The 23,537-nt window shown below is 56.1% G+C and overlaps 1 protein-coding gene across 2 annotated transcripts in view; it reads left to right on the top strand.

Moving 5' to 3' along the window:
* The first annotated feature begins 18,982 nt into the window (after positions 1 to 18,982).
* Positions 18,983 to 23,537, top strand: part of LOC142917809 (uncharacterized) — a 16,405-nt gene continuing 11,850 nt past the window's right edge. For both annotated transcript variants that reach the window (XM_076062167.1, XM_076062166.1), the window contains exons 1-3: positions 18,983 to 19,110; positions 20,997 to 21,117; positions 21,704 to 21,894. In XM_076062167.1, the coding sequence (XP_075918282.1) occupies positions 19,017 to 19,110; positions 20,997 to 21,117; positions 21,704 to 21,894 (406 nt within the window). In that variant the 5' untranslated portion in view covers positions 18,983 to 19,016. The remainder of the gene's footprint in view (positions 19,111 to 20,996; positions 21,118 to 21,703; positions 21,895 to 23,537) is intronic.

Genomic DNA, 23,537 nt, shown 5'->3' with positions numbered 1-23,537 from the left:
TCTCTCCACTCTTTCTCTCTCTCTCCACTCCCTCTCTCCACTCTCTCTCTCTCTCTCCACTCTCTCTCCACTCTCTCTCTCTCCACTCTCCCTTTTTTTACGATCAGAAGAAACAAGAAGATGCTCGGTGTAGTCGGCACTTTGCTCCGTTCATCATTTCGGTTTTTTTTAATGCTTTGCTTTATGTAACCCCCCCCCCCCCCCTTTTAAATGAAAGACCCAAAATTTTTTTTCTTTTTTCTTTCCCCTTCCCTCTCTCTCTACCCCTCTCTCTGCCCCCCCTCTCTCTCTACCCCCCTCTCTGCCTCTCCTCTCTCTCTACCCCCTCTCTGCCCTCCCTCTCTCTCTGCCCGCTCTCTTCCTACTCCATTTGGCTCTCTCTCGCTCTCTCTTTTTTCTTTATAACTACGACAGGTGCTGCATCTGCACTCAGCCCTTCCCACAGTCAAACGGCCTCCGACGGGTAACTTAAATCTGCATGCAGAGCTCTCCGTCATCTGCCACCGAGCACACGGCCTCCTCCAGCGCCCACTGCTCCTTGAAGGCCGGCATGGCGTGGGTCAGCCGCACGTGGCGGAACTCCAGCCACACCCTGGCTCCGACCAGAGCGCGGAAGATGCCCAGGCTACTGGCTGGACGTTGCCCCTCCAGGGCCACCTTCCTTGCCCTGTATATGGCGAGCTTGGCGTAGCCGAAGAGCACGTTGACCAGCCCCTGAAGATGTTGTGTTCCGTCGCCCTTCGGGTATCCAAAGATGAGGACCGTCGGGGAGAAGTGGAGGCTGAACCTTAGGAGGATGTTTCTCAGGACCTTGAACAACGAGTCCAGGCTCTTGCACTCCACGTATTGATGCGCCACCGTCTCCACTTTACCGCAGAACCGGCACTCTGGGGACGTGTCGGTGAAGCGCGCCAGGGACAGGGGGACGTTGGTGGTGACGGTGCCGTGGGCGATGCTCCAGCTGAGGTCGCCGATGCGGTTGTACGTCGGTCTGCAGTAGAGTTGCCTCCAGCGAGGCCTCTCCGGAGAGACGCAGGGCAGGGCTTTCCTCCAGGCATGGTCCTTGTGGCTCTTCAGGGTGTCCTGTTGGTGGAACCGGACCATGTACGAGTAGAGCACCTTCCTCTTTACATTTGCGAAGGTCTTCTAGCCGGCACAGGTTGTGATCCGTCTTCGTTTGTCAGCATTGGCGATGCAGTGGCACGACTGAGAGCTCCGGTGGAGGGGGATCGAGGGCCTCGTCATCCCCAACGCCGATGGGGGTCGTTCTCCCCGCTGCAGCTGAGAAGGCCCCCTTGGCTTCGGCCAGGATCCGGGCAGCCACCCGGAGCGACTGCAGCCCTGTCTGCTGGTCCGAGCCACCGGCCCCGTGTTTCAGGCTCCACCAGATCTCCCATCCTGGTGAGCCGCGCATTGGCGAGGCGCCTCTCCATGCCAGGGGTGGTGGTGGTGGATGGCAGCTTTGTCTGTGGGTTCCTGAGGATCAGTTCGAAGACCAGATCCTCGGCCGATCGCGGTTGGTTCAGCCTCCTGACAGCGAGGGAGCTCCATGTCTGCAGGACGCTTCTGTAGAAGGGTGGCAGCTGTCCCAGTGGGAGGCCCTGCAGGTCCATGTAGAATAGTTGCTTGGAGCACTGCAGACCCCCCAGCCGTGACCCGGTGTCCTCCACCCGACCAGAAGAAGTCGAGGACTCGCTTCTGAAGTGCGTTGACGAGGCTCATGGGGGGGTACAGGGAGAAGAGTCGGTGCCACAGCATGGATGTCACCAGCTGGTTCACCACCAACGTCTTTGTCCTGAAGGTGAGGAACTTGCACAGGCGACTCCAGGTGGCCAGCCGCTCCTTCACCTTCTCCTCCAGCTCGACCCAGTTCCTCTGCGGTGGTTCCTCCTCTGGTCCGAGGAACACTCCCAGGTGGTGCAGCGATGTTGTGCTCCAATTGATGGCTTTTGCCTTCTCGGGACACTCGGTCATGTCCCACGCTCCAACCAGCAGGTCGCTGCACTTTTGCCAGTTCATTTTTGATGAGGAGGCTTTCGAAAAGACCTCCTGGCACTCATGCAGCAGGGCGACATCAGCCAGGGAGCGCAGGATGAGGAGGACGTCGTCGGCGTATGCCGTCAGGACCAACTTGACACTTGGTTCCCCCAGCACCAGGCCGCTGAGTCTCCGCCTTATGAGATTCAGGAAAGGCTCTAATGCCAGGGCATAAAGTTGGCCCGACAATGGGCATCCCTGTCTCACTCCTCGCTCGAATTTGACCGGGGCAGTGAGGGCGCCGTTGATCTTGATCATGCACTCCGCCTTGGTGTAGAGTAGGCAGATTGTTCGGACAAAGGCATCCCCAAAACCCAAGGTCTTGAGGGTTCCCAGCAGGTACTTGTGGTCCACTCTGTCAAAAGCCTTTTCCTGGTCAAGAGCCAGAAACGTGATTGGGATGCCCAATCTCTGAGACACCGCGATGAGGTCCCTGACCAGGAAGATGCCATCGTGGATGGTTCGTCCGGGGATGGTGTAGGACTGGTCCCCGTGTACGACTTGTGCAATCACCCCTTTCAGTCACAGGGAGAGAGCCTTCGTCAATATTTTGTAGTCTGTGTTCAGGAGGGAGACCGGACGCCAGTTTTGTAGGTGCCTCAGGTCTCCGTTCTTGGGAAGCAAAGTGAGCACCCCCCTCCTCCAAGACTGAGGCATCACCCCAGTGACTGAGGCTTCCTCCAGCACCTCTCTGTAGTCCTCCCGCAGGGATGGCCAAAAAGCGGCGTAAAACTCCCCTGTTAGGCCATCTAACCCTGGGGATTTATTTGGGGCCAGTCCTCTTACAGCTGCGTCAAGGTCAGTCCTGGTGAGCGTTTGCTCTAGCAGCTCTTTCCCGTCTTCCCCCAGGGTGGGTAGACCACTCCATGCCTCCGCCTGGGCCAGTTCCGATGTTTCTTCAGGGGAGAACAGGCTGCCGTAGAAGTCTCTGATGATGGTCGACTTCTGCTGGAGTTCGTGCACCAGGACACCGTCACCATCAAAGAGGCACTCCATGGATTTGCGTCTCCAATTCTGCCTGCTGAGGGAGTAGAAAAGCGGGGATCCCGTGTCGAGGTCCGTGATGAGCTTCACCCGGGATCGCACAAATGCTCCCCTCGTCTGCTCCTCCTGTAGCCTTTTGAGACACTCCCTATTCTCGTATTCTTGGAGAAGAGCAGGGTCACTGTCCTTGGCGAGGCGACCCTCCAAATTGAGGACTCGGGCTTCCATGTCGGTGATGTCCGCGTTCTTCAGTCTGGTGCTCCCCCAGGTGTATTGTTGGCACAACAGCCTGGTGTGCACTTTGCCCATATCCCACCACTGGGCCAGAGAGAGAGAGTCGAACTGCGTTTTGGTTTTTCGCCACTCTTCCCAGAAGTCCTCGAACATTTCTAAGAAGGTGCCATCCTCCAGCAGTGAGTTGTTAAAATGCCAGTGGGATGCGCCCTCACGGGCCCTCTCCAGCCTGACACGGAGCACGATGAGGTTGTGGTCCGTGAATGGTGCCGCCCTGATGCCAGACGTTATGGCGCACGTCACAAAGCTCTTAGAGATGTAAAATCTGTCGAGCCTGGACTGCGTCACTGAGCCATCGCGCCTCGTCCTCGTGTACGTGAACTGGCGTTGGCCCGGGTGATGTATGCGCCACACATCCACCAAGGCGGCGTCCTCCAGGAGTCCCTGCATTTCCTTCTTTGACCCTACTCCCCCCGGCTGCCTCCCCGAACGATCCAGGGCGCCGAGTGTGCAGTTGTGGTCGTCACCCACAATCACGCACTCGTCGTCCGGGATCCCGGCCAGGTGCCTCCTCAGGAGGTGCAGAAACGGGATCTTCTCCTTGTTGGTCACCGGCGCGTACACGTTCAGCAGGTGGGTGGTGACATCGCCCACCCTCTCCTTGCCCCGGGACTCGAGTCTCTGCTTGGCAAGGAGTCTCTCTGCTTGAGTCACAGAGGCCTTTATTGCCTTGCTGTCCTTCCATCGAGCCAAGGCAATGTCCGCTCTGTCCTTCCTCATGTTGGTCTCGTCGAGGGATTTCCAGAGAATTTCCGAGGAGATCACGGGAGTCTGAGGGTCAAGGAGTGTAGACCCCTGGCTGCTCTCGCTCCCCATGCTGAAGCAGTCGTCCCGATCTGAATCGATTTCCTCGGCGTCCGGCTCCGCTGGAAGAGCTGCAGTGGCTGAGCTGGCGCATGGCCCAGTGGCGTCCTCTCCCCCAGTGTCAGGGATGGCCTGGGATGGCTCCTGCTCAGGCTCTTCGGGTGGATGGCCCGGTGTCTCTTCCGCTGGCTTTGGATCAGCAGTGGGACGGGGACCCTCCTATTCAATCCCATCCATTTCGTCCTTGCCTTTGGTGAGTGTCTCTCCGCCAACTTCTTCCTCTTGGTCAAGTGCTTCCTGTATAGCTGGTGGGGAGTGAGTCTCTATGACAAAGGTAGGCGGGTCGATTTCCGTGGTGATGTCGCCTACATCGTCGACGGTCTCCTGCTGTAGAAACCCTTCCCCAGACGCACGCTGCTTCTTCCTCTTGGCGGGTTTCTTCCTCGCCGCCCGCGCGTCACTCGGCGTGGCGTCCGGGACGGCAAAAACCGCGTCTCCGGCGTCTGGCAGCTGTTCTGCTTCCTCCCCTGGTGTGGGGGGTTTCACCGCTTCTTCCTGTTCGAGGTCTGGGAGGGGTTCCTCCTCTGAATCTGACCCTTGAGATCCGGGTCCTTCTGTATTCTTCCTCTTGCAATTTGTCGCTTGAGGCGGCGAAGTTGGGGCCACGACTTCAGGTGTAGGAGGCTGCGTGGCTGGCGGGTCCGGTGTGAGCTGTTGGGGGCTTGTTGCAATGGGGGCTCTTGCTGCTTTGCCCCCCTTGCTCTGCCTCCCTCCTCCCCGCTCTTTTCTCCGACCCTCGCCGTCGTCAGTTTAGGACAATCCCTTTGGAAGTGCCCCTCTTCTTTGCAAAGATTGCATCTGATGGAATCTTTGGCATAAAAAGTCTATGGGCAATGCCTGCATTGACAATGACAAACGAGCCCTCTTCCTGCTGTCCGGGAGTCAGCAGGACATGCACCTGCCTCTTGAAAGATAAAATGTGATTGAGAGCAGGGTTTCTGCACCCCAGTGCCAGGGAACGTGCTGGCACCACGATGGTGCCCAGTTTGGACACGTGCTCCAACACGGCCTTGTCGGGGATGTAGGGCGGCACGTTCGAAACGACTATTCGCGCCGCCACCGAAGCGATGGGTTCCAGCTGGACGTGGAGTCCCCCCACGGTCATCCCCTTCTCGACGGCTGCATCGGCCACCTTCTTCGTCGTCAGGAAGAAGACGGCTTTCCCGCTGACCTTCGAGGCGTGGGTGATGGTGGCTGGCGGGACAATGGTGGCCAGGGCCTCGACGTACGTCTCGATCGTGACGGAGCTCGAGGCGTAGAAGCGGATGCCGTTCTCGCGCAGAGGCAGGGGTCGCTGCATGCTCGGGGGGGGTTGGCTTTGGAGCAGAGGCCCTAGTGGGGGGCCTCGTGACTCCAGGCAGATTGGCAGCTGCGACCTTTGCGTAGGTGGCCATTTTGTTCCTGCTGCCTTCAATTTCTACCTGACTGTGGTGCTGCGCTTCTATACAGAGCTCCCCTTGAGAGAATGTAAACTGAGGATGAATAAAGAATCCTCGTTTAAGAAACTAATGAAAGGAAAACAAAGAAAGGAAAGAGATATATTTATTTATTCAATAAACTATTTTTATTGAATAAATTATGAAGCAGTAAAAAAAAATTGATAGTGATATCTAATAATAAATTTGCGTGTTAAATAAATGAATGTATTTTGCAAACATCTATTTTTTGGAAAAAATGTGTTTATTAAATACATTCACTCATCGTTAAATAAATATTACTTACAGTCCTTGCACACTCGTGGAGGCAAACAAATACAACGCAGTGCGTTAAGGAATCATTAACTAATAGATTGCTTTAGCCTCAAAGTAAACGATTGCTTTTGTGGCCTTAGATTTCTGCGCTACAGTGTGGATACCTCCACGTGGCTCACACAAAATGTAAGTTTTAACAAATCTCAAATAGTTTGAGTATTTGTCAACCGCTCTAAAGGTCCACGTGATGATGACGACGATGATGATAATAAACCGAATTGCTAGAGCTATCATTTGTAACGGCCAGGTCAGGGCCTTCCTGCAAGAGAGCTACGCCGCATCTCAACGAGGGCCTTACCCGGTAAAAAATAAAAGTTTCGTTTTTAGTTCAAGTCCCGTGCACAACATCACGCATCCACCTGTAAAGAGGAGGAGGAGGAGTTCCAGCCCAGGTAAGTGAACTCGCCACCTTTATTATCGTCACCACCACCGTCACCACCGCGATGTCTCCAGCAAACAACAAAACAGCTGCCAGGCCCCCTTCAGTCTGGGGGCAGGCAGGCAGGGAGAGAGGGGACGAGGCTACGACAGACCACGTGACCCACAACCAACGCCGGGGCACGTGGCGACGTCAAACAGAACCGTGACGCGCTAAACGCCCCCACCCCCACCCCCCCTGGGTGGGGGCGAGTCGAACGGACGACGATTCTCTGTCGACTCTCTCGGGATCGTTCTGGAAGATACATCGTGGACGCGCCCCAACAACGCACGCACAGCCTCACCACCACCACCACCACCCACCGGGCCATCGATAAAGTTGTGCGAGTCTGGTGAGTCTGTGGGTCTCTGTGTGGTGAGTCTGTGGGTCTCTGTGTGATGAGTCTATGGGTCTCTGTGTGGTGAGTCTATGGGTCTCTGTGTGATGAGTCTATGGGTCTCTGTGTGGTGAGTCTATGGGTCTCTCTGTGGTGAGTCTATGGGTCTCTGTGTGGTGAGTCTATGGGTCTCTGTGTGGTGAGTCTGTGGGTCTCTGTGTGATGAGTCTATGGGTCTCTGTGTGGTGAGTCTATGGGTCTCTGTGTGATGAGTCTATGGGTCTCTGTGTGGTGAGTCTATGGGTCTCTCTGTGGTGAGTCTATGGGTCTCTGTGTGGTGAGTCTATGGGTCTCTGTGTGGTGAGTCTATGGGTCTCTGTGTGATGAGTCTATGGGTCTCTGTGTGATGAGTCTGTGGGTCTCTGTGTGGTGAGTCTGTGGGTCTCTGTGTGATGAGTCTATGGGTCTCTGTGTGGTGAGGCTATGGGTCTCTGTGTGATGAGTCTATGGGTCTCTGTGTGGTGAGGCTATGGGTCTCTGTGTGATGAGTCTGTGGGTCTTTGTGTGATGAGTCTATGGGTCTCTGTGTGGTGAGTCTATGGGACAAACTCAGAAATATCCAGCGGCGGCAGGCATCGTCAGGGGTCGGGATGGAACCCACGACCTCCCGCGTGCCAGGCGAGGTGGTCGACATCTAGCCACCGCGCGGTGTGATTGGTGTGGCGACGACTTGGGGAGCGGCTTTCATCCAGCGGTGTCAACCGGGGGCGGGGACGAGGTCCTAAAGTTCCGATTTCTGCTCCACCGCGGCGGTGGTGGCGGCGGCGGCGGTGGCAGCGGTGGCAGCGGCGGCGGTGGTGACGACGGTGGCGGCGGCGGTGGCTACCTGCACTCGGCAGAGACAATATCAGGCTTGGGGACCAGGCCTGGGGTGTTCCGCCCTCGCTCGTTTGCCGGGGAACGAGAAGATCACGCAGGGTGGGGAGAAAACACTCACAAGGCACGGAACTTGAAACAACAGCCAGCAGCAGTATCATCATCATCATCTGGCCCGATGATGATGATGATGCCGGTTGTGGTTGTTGTAATTAGCGGTGAGGTGTCAACAGGTACTTGAATTGTGAACGTCGTTGTGGGTTTACTCTCCAACACACTACCGGTTAGTACTGAACAAGTATACTACACTGTACACTACACTACACACAACACTGGACAGTACACTGCACTGTCCACTACACTATACACTACACTGTACAGTACACTATAAACTAGTAACTAATTGGCACGTTTTGTTTACGTGACACTAAACCTGACTAATTGGCTGTGTCAGGTGGTGGCGGGTTTTACGACAACGTTTATATATTGACGCCACTTAACACAAAAACAAATTCGACTTTGGACACAATGGGAATATTGTGTTCATGTAGCAGCAGGAGGAGGAGGAATCCAGAAATGTACGGTCGGGGGTACAGAGGTCAGAACGTTACAACAGCAAACACGACATGCAAACACGACACGCAGACACGACACGCTAACACGTCACGCAAACACGACACGCAGACACGTCACGCTAACACGTCACGCAGACACGACACGCTAACACGTCACGCTAACACGTCACGCAGACACCACACGCTAACACGTCACGCTAACACGTCACGCACACACGACACGCAGACACGTCACGCAAACACGACACGCAAACACGACACGCGCCGTCGGCACATGCCAGGTATAGCAAAGGTTAACAAATCAATAAAAATAAATATATAGACACAAATATTTTGTGTATCTTACCAGGTAAGCCCCCCGCTGTGCTACTACGTCACTTGTTTAGTAGAAGCTACACCGGCTACCACAAGTGACAGCTCAACTCAGTGGCTTATCGTCATCATCGTCATCATTATCGTCATCATTGTCATTATCATCGTCGTCATCGTCATCATCGTTATCATCATCGTCATCATCGTTATCATTATCGTCGTCATCGTCATCATCGTTGTCATCATCATCGTCATCATTATCATCGTCGTCATCGTCATCATCATCATCGTTGTCGGGTGGCAAATATAGAGCAGCAGCCAAATGGCTCTGAACGCGTAGAGACGCAGGAAGTGTCAGGGTCGGGATAGGACCCACGACCTCCTGCGTACCAGGCGAGGTAATAATAATACGGTTTTTCCCCTTTTTGGTACTGGCAAAGGAGGTCTAATGATGTAGATAATCCAGGCGAGGTAGTTAACATCTCATAGCCACCGTGATGACGACGATGATGATGAGGGAGACACCGCAAACTCCAAATACACAGGTGTCAGGGGCGGGGAAGTAGCCCACGCCCTCCTGTGGACCAAGCGAGGCAGTCCACATCTCAGCCATTGTGATGCTGATGATGATTATGAGAGACACCGCAAACTCTAAATATACAGCAGCAGCAGGCGTCGTCAGGGTCTGGATCCAACCCACGCCCTCCCGTGTACCAAGCGAGGCAGTCCACATCTACGTAGCCACCGCAACGCCACCGCCGCTCACCGGGACGCTCGCCGGCGTTCCGACTGACCCGCACGTTGCACATCAGCAAGGGGAGCAGCACCAGCACCGTCAGCACCGTCATGGCCACCGTCAAGCTGATGGGGTAGATAGTGCTGCCGCTGGCGGGGAGCGTCGCCTCGTCTCCCGTAGACACCGCGGACGAGGGTGGGGAGGAGCGGGAGGTGGATGGGGTGGTGGTGGTGGTGGTGGTGGCGGCGGTGGTGGTGGTGGTGGCATTGGTGGTGGTGGTGGCGGTGGTGGCAGTGGTGGCGGCGGTGGTGGTGGTGGCGGCGGTGGTGGTGGTGGCGGCGGTGGTGGTGGTGGCGGTGGTGGCTACGGGATTGGGGACACACGAGGAGATTCGGTGAGACGCGGGGAGATAACGGGGAGATACGGGTAGACATGGGGAAGCAGAGACACGGGGAAACAGAGAGACACAGTGAGACAGATACAGACAGAGAGACAGATACAGACAGAGAAACAGACAGAGAGACTGACAGAGAGACAGACAGAGAGACACAGACAGAGTGGGATGCTGAGCAGTGTTGTTGGATGAGGTTAGTAAGGAGGAGGTTTTGGTCTTAATCACTTATCTGTGTATGTGTGTGTGTCTGTCTGTGTGTGTGTCTGTATGCTGGGCTGGCTGAGTCATGTAGCCCGCATGCCCAGCCACCGCATGCCGCAACAGATTTTGTTCGGCCGGATCGAGGGGGCTGAACGGGCGCGGCATGGACTGGAGAAGAGATGGAGTGATGTGGTACAGAAGGACGTGGAGCTGAGTGGACTTGCCGATGACTGGTACCAGCGGTGTCAAGACCGGCCTCTGTGGAGGAGGCTCGTGAAGGACACTACTGGGCAGTTGGAGGCAGTCGCCCTCCAACAACAACGGAGGGCGGAGGAGCGATGCTCACAACAACGAGCGGAGCGCCGGGTGGCTAAAGCCCAGCAGGTTGGCACAGTAGGGGGCACAGGTGGTGCATCAGCCAGTCATCTCAGTCAGTCGACCCGTGGCACCTGGGTCTGCCCCGTGACCTGCCAGCGGGCGTTCGACACTCCACGTGGCCTCAAGGTGCACATGTCCTGGCACAAGTGTCGTGGTGACGTCACCACTACTTAGTGGTGAATGGCGGTTGTTGTTGTGTCTGTGTGTCTGTGTGTGTCTGTGTGTGTCTGGCACAAGCGTCGTGGTGACGTCACTGCCACTTAGTGGCGAATGGCGGTTGTTGTTGTCTGTGTGTGGCTGTCTGTGTGTCTGTGTGTGTCTGTCTGTCTGTGTCTATTCAACATCGCCTTGCCAGGCACGCTGAGGAGAGGCTTGCAGAGCCCCAATGTGGTTTCAGGAAAGGGCGGTCCTGCACAGATGCCATATTTTCTGTCCGTCTGCTACAGCACAGGTGTAGGGAATTCCAGCAAGACCTACATCTCTGCTTTATTGACCTGGTCAAGGCCTATGATACCATCAGTAGGCCTGGGCTCTGGGTTGTTCTTCATGCTTTTGCAGTCCCTGACCCTCTGCTCACTATCATTAAGGACCTTCATGATGGTGAGCAGGCCCGGGTAAAACTACGTGGCCGGGAGTCAGAGCCATTCCCTGTACACCTTGGGGTGCGATAGCGATGTCCTCTGGCTCCCACATTATTTAACATCTATTTCGACCGCGTAGTTCATGAAGCCTTCGATGGCCGTACCAGACCAGAGGAATTTCCATCTGGTACAGATGTAGCGCCATAGATGGAACGGCGGTGCCTCGTACCGTCAGGGGAGGGGCTGCAGCGGCAGCCCTAGAGGGGAGGGGCTGCTGGGGGCTGAGGACCCCAGACATCCCCACCCCTCGGCTCTAGGACCCCAGACAGCCCCACCCCTCGATGGGCAGGAGGCACCAGAGGGGACCTCCCTGGCTGATCTGGAGCCAGCCGCAGCCGAAAAACGAAGGGCGGCGGCGGCAGCAGCCGAGTAGGACCCTGGACCCCCTCGCCCCGCCGTCCTTGTGTAGGGCGGTAGTTGGTGACGTCACGTCGCGCTCAACCCTCCGGTACGATGACGTCACGTGCGGTGACGTCACGGACAGGGGGCCGGGACGGTGACATCATGTCCCCCTGGGGTATTTAGGTCGGGACCCCTTGACGTGTTCGAGGTCGTCGCGGGGAGCCAGGAACGTGTGAAGTTGGGAGTTGTGACCCAGGGTTGGGGGAGATTAGCACCGGGCTAGCGGAGCCTGTGGGTGTGCTAGGGACCTCCCCAGTACCCTTACTTTGGGGGAGCGATGGGACCCAGGGTAGGGGGAGATTGGCACCGGGCTAGGGTAGCCTGTGGGTGTGCTAGGGACCTATCCCAGTACCCTACCCCTGGGGGAGCGATGGGACCCAGGGTAGGGGGAGATTGGCACCGGGCTAGGGTAGTCTGTGGGTGTGCTAGGGACCTCCCCAGTACCCTACCCCTGGGGGAGCGATGGGACCCAGGGTAGGGGGAGATTGGCACCAGGCTAGGGTAGCCTGTGGGTGTGCTAGGGACCTCCCCAGTACCCTTCCCCTGGGGTGTGGAGTGTAGGCAGTGAGCGTGCAGTAAAACAACTGGCGCAAGCCCCTACATGAAGATCTGCCTCCGAGTCGTCATTTACGCCTCAACACTTGTAAGGGCCGGGACGCCGTGCGGGCCGGTGGTGGGACTCTGGGCCAGTGGTGGGACTCTGGGCCAGTGGTGGGACTCTGGGTCAGTGGTGGGACTCTGGGTCAGTGGTGGGACTCTGGGCCAGTGGTGGGACTCTGGGTCAGTGGTGGGACTCTGGGCCAGTGGTGGGACTCTGGGCCTGTGGTGGGACTCTGGGCCAGTGGTGGGACTCTGGGCCAGTGGTGGGACTCTGGGTCAGTGGTGGGACTCTGGGCCTGTGGTGGGACTCTGGGCCAGTGGTGGTGGGACTCTGGGCCAGTGGTGGGACTCTGGGCCAGTGGTGGGACTCTGGGCCAGTGGTGGGACTCTGGGTCAGTGGTGGGACTCTGGGCCTATGGTGAGACTCTGGGCCAGTGGTGGGACTCTGGGCCAGTGGTGGGACTCTGGGCCAGTGGTGGGACTCTGGGTCAGTGGTGGGACTCTGGGCCTGTGGTGGGACTCTGGGCCAGTGGTGGGACTCTGGGCCTGTGGTGGGACTCTGGGCCGGTGGTGGGACTCTGGGCCAGTGGTGGTGAGACTCTGGGCCGGTGGTGGGACTCTGGGCCTGTGGTGGGACTCTGGGCCAGTGGTGGGACTCTGGGCCAGTGGTGGGACTCTGGGTCAGTGGTGGGACTCTGGGCCTGTGGTGGGACTCTGGGCCAGTGGTGGTGGGACTCTGGGCCTATGGTGAGACTCTGGGCCAGTGGTGGGACTCTGGGCCAGTGGTGGGACTCTGGGCCAGTGGTGGGACTCTGGGTCAGTGGTGGGACTCTGGGCCTGTGGTGGGACTCTGGGCCAGTGGTGGGACTCTGGGCCTGTGGTGGGACTCTGGGCCGGTGGTGGGACTCTGGGCCAGTGGTGGTGTGACTCTGGGACTCCCAGCCCCACGCCCTTGTAAGGGCGAGGTCCGAGGAAGCCAGAGTGTGGACCCGCACCTTGGCTGGGTGGGGTCAGGGTAGCCTCCCCTAGGGTGGTCACAGCGGAGGAGCCCAGAGCGTAGGCAGTGTCACGGCACGCTAGGGGCAGGCCGTGTGCCTAGGCTGTAGCAGTGTATCAGGAGGACTGTTGGAGTGTTGCGTTGTAATAAAGGAGTTACCTATGCAAAGTGTCTCCGAAACCCACTACACGGATACAATGGGAGGCTGATCGATGCCCAGGTGCGGTCAAGGGATGGCTCGCTATCGCTCAACCACGTTGCGTATGCCGATGATCTGGTAATCGCTGCTCACTCAGAGGAGGAGTTGGAGGCGCTGCTGCTAAACCTGGAGCTTGCCACTAAGAGGTGGGGCCTTACCATCAGCCCCACCAACACTAAGGACCTGCCTGGGTATTTTGTAACATTGGACACTCTACCCCCACAACTCCCAATTGGTGATTGAGTTGTGGAGAGAGTGAAGAGTTTCCCATACCTGGGCAGTGTGCTCATGACCGGCTCCGGTTGGACAGCAAAGGTCTCACTCTGAATCAGTCGAGCGGCATCATCTATTCATCGGTTGCGTAACGCTGTGTGGAAGCTACCTGGTCTGTCACTCCGCACGAATCTTCAGGTCTTCTCGGCCACAGTCATTCCCTCCCTTCTCTACGCTTGCGAAAAGTGGACCCCCCTAATGGAACATATTCGCCGGTTAGAAACATTTAGGCTGGCCTGCCTACGATCCAATTTGGGTTTAAACAGGCTGGATTGTGTGAGCTCACAAATCCCAGAAAAATTTGGACAAAGTCCCATCGGTGAGCTCCTCCGGCAGGCAAGGCTCGGACTCCAGCCCCTCGCACCCGTCCAGAGCCCCCGTTTAGCCCCTGTGGTGGTCACAGACGCCATGAGGGGAGGAACCAATCGGAATTGGCCCTCCCCCCACAGCACTGTCCACGACAGAGTTGCCCGTCCGGCACCGCGAGGAGGTAGGGGGTACACACACACACACAGGTACATACACACAGGTGCACACACACACAGGTAAACACACAGGTACACACACACACAGGTACACACAGGTACGCACACACAGGTACACACAGGTACACACACACACAGGTACACACAGGTACACACACAGGTACACACACACAGGTACACACACAGGTACACACACAGGTACACACACACACACAGTTACACACGCAGGTACACACACACATACAGGTACACACACAGGTACACACACAAACAGGTACACACGCAGGTACACACACAGGTACACACAAACACAGGTACACACACACAGGTACACACACAGGTACACACACACAGGTACACACACACAGGTACATACACAGGTACACACACAGGTACACACACAGGTACACACACACAGGTACATACACAGGTACACACCAAGGTGCACACACAGGTACACACACACACAGGTACACACACAGGTACACACACAGGTACACACACAGGTACACATACAGGTACACACACAGGTACACACACACAGGTACACACACACAGGTACACACACAGCTACACACACACACAAAGGTACACACACAGGTACACACACAGGTACACACACACAGGTACACACACACAGGTACACACACACAGGTGCACACACACAGGTACACACACACAGGTACACACACAGGTACACACATGCAGGTGCACACACACAGATACAACAACACAACAACAACCGCCATTCGCCACTAAGTGGCGGTGACGTCACCACGACGCTTGTGCCAGGCTATGTGCACCTTGAGGCCACGTGAAGTGTCGAACGCCCGCTGGCAGGAGGTCACGGGGCAGACCCAGGTGCCACGGGTCGACTGACTGAGATGACTGGCTGATGCACCACCTGTGCCCCCTACTGTGCCAACCTGCTGTGCTTTAGCCACCCGGCGCTCCGCTCGCTGTTGTGAGTGTCGCTCCTCCGCCCTCCGTTGTTGTTGGAGGGCGACTGCCTCCAACTGCCCAGTAGCATCCTTCACGAGCCTCCTCCACAGAGGCCGATCTTGACACCGCTGGTACCAGTCATCGGCAAGTCCACTCAGCTCCACGTCCTCCTGTACCACATCACTCCATCTCTTCTCTAGCCCGTGCCGCGCCCGCTTAGCCCCCTCAATCCGGCCAAACAAAAGCTGTTTCGGCATGCGGTGGCTGGGCATGCGGGCTACATGACCCAGCCATCGCAGCCTTGCCTACCGGAGGAGCTCACCGATGGGACCCTGCCCAGATCTTTCAAGGATTTGTGAGCTCCTCACACAATCCAGTCTGGTTAAACCCAGGATGGATCGTAGGCAGGCCAGCCTAAATGTTTCTAACCGGCGAAGATGTTCCATTAGGGGGGTCGACGTTTCGCAAGCGTAGAGAAGGGAGGGAATGACCGTGGCCGAGAAGACCTGAAGCTTAGTGCGGAGCGACAGACCAGGTAGCTTCCACACAGCGTTACGCAACCGATGAAAAGATATTGCCGCTCGACTGATTCGGAGTGAGACCTCTGCTGTTAAACTGGAGCCAGTCATAAGCACACTGCCCAGGTATGGGAAACTCTCCACTCTCTCCACAACTGCCCCATCACCGATTGGGAGTTGTGGGGGTGGAGTGTCCGATGGTACAAAATACCCAGGCAGGTGCTTAGTTTTGGTGGGGCTGATGGTAAGGCCCCACCTCTTAGTGGCACGCTCCAGTCTCAGCAGCAGCGTCTCCAACTCCTCCTCTGACTGAGCAGCTATTACCAAGTCATCAGCATACATAACGTGGTTGAGCAATAGGGAGCCATCCCTTGACCGCACCCGGGCATCGATTAGCCTCACATTATATCTGTACCATATGGAGATTCCCCCGGTACAGCTATTGAAGGCTTCACGAACTACGTGGTCAAAATAGATGTTAAATAATGTGGGAGCCAGAGGACATCCCTGTCGCACCCCAAGGTGTACAGGGAATGGCTCTGACTCCCGGCCACGTAGTTTTACCCGGGCCCGCTCACCATCATGAAGGTCCTTAATGATCGTGAGCAGAGGGTCAGGTACTCCAAAAGCACGAAGAACGACCCAGAGCCCAGGCCTACTGATGGTATCATAGGCCTTGACCAGGTCAATAAAGCAGAGATGTAGGTCTTGTTGGAATTCCCTACACCTCTGCTGTAGCAGACGGACAGAAAATATGGCATCTGTGCAGGACCACCCTTTCCTGAAACCGCATTGGGGCTCCACAAGCCTCTCCTCAGCGTGCCTGGCAAGGCGATGCTGAATAATCCTTGCCAGGACCTTTCCCGGCACACTGAGGAGTGAGATGCCCCTGTAGTTGTTACAGTCTGTGCGGTCCCCCTTCTTAAAAAGGGGGACCACCAGGGCATCCTTCCAATCCTGCGGAACCCATCCAGTGGTCCAGACTGTTGTTATGATGTCATATAGGGCAGTCTGTGCACAAACGCCACCCTCCCTCAGCATTTCGCTTGGGAGATCATCTCTGCCCGCTGCCTTTCCTGGTCTCAGACTCCGGATCGCCTTCAATACTTCCTCAGCAGATGGCACCTCAGCCAGCCACTCACAGGGGGTGACTTCATCCAATATTTGAGGCACCGCAGCCTCAGCAGGGTCATCCTCACTTTGTGCCACGATGTTTTCCTGGCTGAGGGATTTTCCCTCCCCCAGGACCTCACAGAAATGCTCAGCAAATCTGCAAACCTGTTCCTGGGGGTCGGAAATTGGATCACCGTTTTTTCCCCTAATGATGGTAATCGGTGTGGCGATGCAGGTTACTTTTTTGATGGAGTTAAATAGAGATTTGTGATCACGGGCCACTGAGGCAGACTCCATCTCCTCAGCAACCCGCGACCACCACCCATCCTTGCAGCGCCTCACGGCTCTCCGAACCTCCGAGCGAAGGCTGCGGTAAGCCTCCTCATTCTCTGACGTGGGATTCTGTAGCCGATGACAGTGGGCCTGTCGCTTTTTTTCAACCATCCTGAACAACTCCTCTCTCATCCAGGGTGTCTGGGGAGGTCTGGACCGCGTACCCAAAGCAGCCATTGCAGCTGCATGAGTCACAGTCCTAAACCTCGCCCATTTACCCTCGACATCAGGAGGAGTCGGGGACGATGCCAATCCCAGCCGCAAGCGATGATGAAATTCTCGCTTGCAACTTTCATCAGATAACTGAGACCAGGCCACTTTAGGTTGGAATGGGGTCCTGGGTGTACACCCACCACCGGAGTGGAAGAATGGCAGGCGCATCTTACAGATGACTAGTCGATGGTCAGAGGGCAGATCAGCTCCACGGTAGGTCCTGGTGTCAAGGACATGGGCTCGCATTCGCTGGTCCGTCACTATGTAGTCCAGCAGATGTTCTTGCTTAGACCCGGCATGCATCCATGATGTTGTGTGGATGCGCCGATGCCGGAACAGCGTGTTGGTAATTACAAGCCCATGGGCTGCACAAAAATCTAGCAGCCTCCTACCGTTGTTATTGAGCTGATCTGGCCCATGCCCTCCAATCACTCCAGACCAGGTGCCAGTATCATGACCAACTCGGGCATTGAAGTCACCCAACATGATGACTCTCTCCCGAGGGGCCACTTTAGCCAGCACCTGTGACAGGAGGTCATAGAAGGCATCTGACTCATCGGCTTTGCCTGCATCCCTCCACGGATGTTCATCTTCGGTGGGGGCATAAGTAACCACGACCACCATTCCTCGCCTCCGGTTGATGGGAAGGCGAGCCCAAAGTAGCCTGGGGCTTACAGCTTCCCACACCTCACCGCCACGCTCCCACGCCCCCTTCATTATTTTGTTCAAAAGAAGACCCATACCCTGTTGTTTGGCAGTCTGCTGCCCCGAGTAGAGGACTGTCCACCCCTCATGGTGGCAGGAGCCAGAGCCGGTCCACCTGACCTCCTGAATGCCGCATAGATCCAGGCGGTACCGGTCCAGCTCCCGACAGAGGAGTGGCAGCCTCTCCTCTGCAGTGAGCGTTCGAACATTCCACGTGGCCACCCGTAGTGGCTTTTCGTTGTTTCTGGAGTAGCCCCGAGGGTAGGTATTCAATCTCCTGGCTCCGCCAATTGGGGTTTGGCCAGGAGACGTCATAGACGCCTGGCCCCCCGGGGCCTCCGGCACAAGCTTAGTTGTTACATATTTCAGTTTAATTCGTGGTTTCGTGGTAATTAATTGAAGGTGGAGGGGTTACCAGCCCCTCGCACCCGTCCAGAGCCCCCGTTTAGCCCCTGTGGTGGACACATATGCCATGAGGGGAGGAGCCAATCAAAATTGGATCTCCCCCCACAGCGCTGTCCACGACAGAGTTGCCCGTCCGGCACCGCGAGGAGGTAGGGGGTTGTTTTGCCGGACCACAGATACACACACAGGTACACACACACAGGTACACACACAGGTACACACACACAGGTACACACACAGGTACACACACACACAGGCACACACACAGGTAGACACACACAGGTACACACACAGGTACACACACACAGGCACACACACACAGGTACACACACACACACAGGTAGACACACACAGATACACACACACAGGTACACACACACAGGTACACACACATAGGTACACACACACAGGTACACACACACAGGTACACACACACACACAGGTACACACACAGGTACACACATACACAGGTACACACACAGGTACACACACAGGTACACACACACAGGCACACACACAGGTACACACACACAGGTACACACACACACAGGTACACACACACAGGTACACACACAGGTACACACACAAACAGGTACACACACACACAGGTACACACACACAGGTACACACACAGGTACACACACACACAGGTACACACACACAGGTACACACACACAGGTACACACACACAGGTACACACACACACAGGTACATACACACAGGTACACACACAGGTGGGCATCACACCCACACACGATAGTCGATCATGTTCAATTCTCATGTAATCAAAGTAGGAATCGATTCATTAAGATTCATTTTCGACCGCTTAATTCTCATGTTATCCGAACGGAAATCGATTTAATTAGCTTAATCAACCGTATATCGATTCCCATGTTATCCCAAATGAAATCGACTCTATACATCCGTTACTCTACAATAATCGATTCCTAATGTTATCCCATTAAGAATCAATGCGAGTATATTTAATCGAATCGGGAATCGAATTTCTCTCCACGTGACTAAAGATCGCTCCATGGCGATGCGTCAACTCGTCTCTAGACTTGGCCTACTCTTCCTCCTCCTGCTGCTCCTCCTCCTCCACCTCTTCACGTGGTGCAGCAGCCACGGTGAGCCGGGCCGGTCGATACATCGGGTGCCAGGTTGTGGTGGACGTGGGGAGCGGTGGTGCAGTGGTTAGCGCACTGTGAGCGAGTGTGGGGAGCGGTGGTGCAGTGGTTAACGCACTGTGTGAGTGAGTGGGGAGCGGTGGTGCAGTGGTTAGCGCACTGTGTGAGTGTGTGTGTGGGGAGCGGTGGTGCAGTGGTTAGCGCACTGTGTGAGTGTGTGTGTGGGGAGCGGTGGTGCAGTGGTTAGCACACTGTGTGTGTGAGTGTGGGGAGCGGTGGTGCAGTGGTAAGCGCACTGTGTGAGTGAGTGTGGGGAGCGGTGGTGCAGTGGTTAGCGCACTGTGTGAGTGTGGGGAGCGGTGGTGCAGTGGTTAGCGCACTGTGTGTGTGGGGAGCGGTGGTGCAGTGGTTAGCGCACTGTGTGTGTGGGGAGCGGTGGTGCAGTGGTTAGCGCACTGTGAGTGTGGGGAGCGGTGGTGCAGTGGTTAGCGCACTGTGTGTGTGGGGAGCGGTGGTGCAGTGGTTAGCGCACTGTGTGAGTGTGGGGAGCGGTGGTGCAGTGGTTAGCGCACTGTGTGTGAGTTTGGGGAGCGGTGGTGCAGTGGTTAGCGCACTGTGTGCGTGAGTTTGGGGAGTGGTGGTGCAGTGGTTAGCGCACTTTGTGTGAGTGTGTGGGGAGCGGTGGTGCAGTGGTTAGCGCACGGTGTGAGTGTGGGGAGCGGTGGTGCATTGGTTAGCGCACTGTGTGTGTGGGGAGCGGTGGTGCAGTGGTTAGCGCACTGTGAGTGTGGGGAGCGGTGGTGCAGTGGTTAGCGCACTGTGTGGGTGGGGAGCGGTGGTGCAGTGGTTAGCGCACTGTGTGAGTGTGGGGAGCGGTGGTGCAGTGGTTAGCGCACTGTGTGTGAGTGTGGGGAGCGGTGGTGCAGTGGTTAGCGCACTGTGTGAGTGTCTGTGTGGGGAGCGGTGGTGCAGTGGTTAGCGCACTGTGTGTGTGAGTGTGGGGAGCGGTGGTGCAGTGGTAAGCGCACTGTGTGAGTGAGTGTGGGGAGCGGTGGTGCAGTGGTTAGCACACTTTGTGTGAGTGGGGAGTGGTGGTGCAGTGGTTAGCGCACTGTGTGAGTGTGTGTGGGCAGCGGTGGTGCAGTGGTTAGCGCACTGTGTGTGAGTTTGGGGAGCGGTGGTGCAGTGGTTAGCGCACTGTGTGTGTGAGTTTGGGGAGTGGTGGTGCAGTGGTTAGCGCACTTTGTGTGAGTGTGTGGGGAGCGGTGGTGCAGTGGTTAGCGCACTGTGTGAGTGTGGGGAGCGGTGGTGCAGTGGTTAGTGCACTGTGTGTGTGGGGAGCGGTGGTGCAGTGGTTAGCGCACTGTGAGTGTGGGGAGCGGTGGTGCAGTTGTTAGCGCACTGTGTGAGTGTGGGGAGCGGTGGTGCAGTGGTTAGCGCACTGTGTGTGAGTGTGGGGAGCGGTGGTGCAGTGGTTAGCGCACTGTTTGTGAGTGTGGGGAGCGGTGGTGCAGTGGTTAGCGCACTGTGTGTGTGTGTGGGGAGCGGTGGTGCAGTGGTTAGCGCACTGTGTTTGTGTGGGGAGCGGTGGTGCAGTGGTTAGCGCACTGTGTGTGAGTGTGGGGAGCGGTGGTGCAGTGGTTAGCGCACTGTGAGTGTGTGGGGAGCGGTGGTGCAGTGGTTAGCGCACTGTGTGTGTGAGTGTGTGGGGAGCGGTGGTGCAGTGGTTAGCGCACTGAGTGTGTGGGGAGCGGTGGTGCAGTGGTTAGCGCACTGTGTGTGAGTGTGGGGAGCGGTGGTGCAGTGGTTAGCGCACTGTGTGTGAGTGTGGGGAGCGGTGGTGCAGTGGTTAGCGCACACTGAGTGCCGTTTGCCCATCTCCCCAGCCCCGGCTTCCCCACTGAATGTGCGCGTGGAGTCTCGAGACCTGCTGACACAACTCCGCTGGGAACCAGCTGACGTGAACCCCGCCACCAGCAGCGTCACCTACAGAGTGGAGAGCAAACTGTGAGATGGTCGCTCACTCACTCACCCAGCCACTCACTCACCCACTCACTCACTCACCCACTCACCCACCCACTCACTCACCCATCAACTCACCCACCCACTCACTCACTAACGCACTCATTCACCCACTTACTCACCCACCCACTCTCTCACTCGCCCACTCACCCGCTTCCTCACTCACTCACTCACCCATCAACTCACCCACCCACTCACTCACTGACTAACGCACTCACTCACCCACTTACTCACCCACCCACTGTCTCACTCACCCACTCACTCAGCCACTCACTCACTCACCCACCCACTCACTCACCCATCCACTCACTCAACCACTCACTCACCCACTTACTCACCCACCCACTCACTCACCCATCCACTCACTCAACCACTCACTCACCCACTTACTCACCCACCCACTCTCTCACTCACTCACTCACCCACCCACTCACTCACTGACTCACTCACCCACTCTCTCACTCGCCCACTCACCCGCTTGCTCACTCACTCACCCACTCACTCACCCACCCACCCACTCACCCACCCACCCACTCCTCACCACCTCCTCCCCGTGTCTCTGTCTGTGCAGCTATGGACGAGCCCACTGGCGGACCGTCTGCGCTGCAACAACAGAGACTCGGTGCGATGTCTCCTCAGCTCTGCGGCATCCCGGTGACCGCTATCACCTGCGCGTCAGAGCCACCGTTTCATCGTCATCACCGGGGGCCTCACCAATCTCCTTGCCCTGGGTCGTGGTTGAGGTCTTACCCTTGGAGACAAGTCAGTGGCTTTGTCTATGTGTGTGTCTCTGTGTGCGTGTCTGTGTGTCTCTGTCTGTGTGTATGTATGTGTGTCTGTGTGTGTGTGTGTGTCTGTGTGTATGAGTCTCTCTGTTTGAGTGTCTCTGTGTGTATGTGTGTCTGTGTGTGTGTGTGTCTGTGTGTGTGTGTCTGTGTGTGTGTGTCTGTGTGTGTGTGTGTCTGTGTGTGTGTCTGTGTGTCTCTGTGTGTGTGTATGTCTGTGTGTAGAGCGTCTGTATGTGAGTGTCTCTGTGTCTCTGTGTGTGTGTCTATGTCTCTGTGTGTGGCTGCCTGTGTGTATGTGTGTCTGTGTGTGTCTCTGTGTGTCAGTGTCTCTGTGTGAGTGTCTCTGTGTGTGAGTGTCTCTTTGTGTGTGTCTGTGCCTTTGTGTGTGTCTGTGTCTGTGTGTATGTGTCTGTGTGTGAGTGTCTCTGTGTGAGTGTGTCTCTGTGTGTGAGTGTCTCTGTGTGAGTGTCTCTTTGTGTGTCTCTGTGTGAGTGTCTCTGTGTGTGAATGTCTCTGTGTATTGTCTCTGTGGGAGAGTCTCTGTGCGTGTCTGTGTGTGTCTCTGTGTGTCTGTGTGTGTCTCTATGTGTGAGTGTCTCTTTGTGTGTCTGTGTGTGTGTCTCTGTGTGAGTGTCTCTATGTGTGAGTGTCTCTTTGTGTGTGTCTCTGTGTGTGTGTCTCTGTGTGAGTGTCTCTGTGTGAGTGTCTCTGTGTGTGTGTGTGTGTGTCTCTGTGTGTCTGTGAGTGTCTCTGTGTGTGAGTGTCTCTTTGTGTGTGTCTCTGTGTGTGTGTGTGTCACTGTGTGTCTCTATGTGTGTGTGTCTGTGTGTGTGTCTGTGTGTCTCTGTCTCTGTGTGTGTGTATGTCTGTGTGTAGAGTGTCTGTATGTGAGTGTCTCTGTGTCTCTGTGTGTGTGTCTATGTCTCTGTGTGTGTCTGCCTGTGTGTATGTGTGTTTGTGTGTGTCTCTGTGTGTCAGTGTCTCTGTGTGAGTGTCTCTGTGTGTGATTGTCTCTTTGTGTGTGTCTGTGTCTTTGTGTGTGTCTGTGTCTGTGTGTGAGTGTCTCTGTGTGAGTGTGTCTCTGTGTGTGAGTGTCTCTGTGTGAGTGTCTCTGTGTGTGTCTCTTTGTGAGTGTCTCTGTGTGTGAATGTCTCTGTGTATTGTCTCTGTGGGTGAGTCTCTGTGCGTGTCTGTGTGTGTCTCTGTGTGTCCGTGTGTGTCTCTATGTGTGAGTGTCTCTTTGTGTGTCTCTGTGTGTGTCTCTGTGTGAGTGTCTCTATGTGTGAGTGTCTCTTTGTGTGTGTCTCTGTGTGTGTGTGTCTCTGTGTGAGTGTCTCTGTGTGAGTGTCTCTGTGTGTGTGTGTGTGTGTCTCTGTGTGTCTGTGAGTGTCTCTGTGTGTGAGTGTCTCTTTGTGTGTGTCTCTGTGTGTGTGTGTCACTGTGTCTCTGTGTGTGTGTGTCTCTGTGTGTGTCTCTGTGTGTGTGTCTCTGTGTGTGTGTCTCTGTGTGTGTGTCTCTGTGTGTGTGCCTCCGTGTGTGTCTGTGTGTGTGTCTCTGTGTGTGTCTCTGTGTGTGTCTCTGTGTGTATGTCTCTGTGTGTGTGTCTCTGTGTGTGTG

Source organism: Petromyzon marinus, unplaced genomic scaffold (assembly GCF_048934315.1).
Source record: "Petromyzon marinus isolate PM22_M1 ecotype Great Lakes invasive population unplaced genomic scaffold, UKy_Petmar_22M1.pri1.0 PM_G_Scaffold_53, whole genome shotgun sequence".
NCBI lineage: Eukaryota > Metazoa > Chordata > Hyperoartia > Petromyzontiformes > Petromyzontidae > Petromyzon > Petromyzon marinus.
Note: the sequence above shows the minus strand (reverse complement) of the source record. Positions and strands in the feature narration are given on the sequence as shown.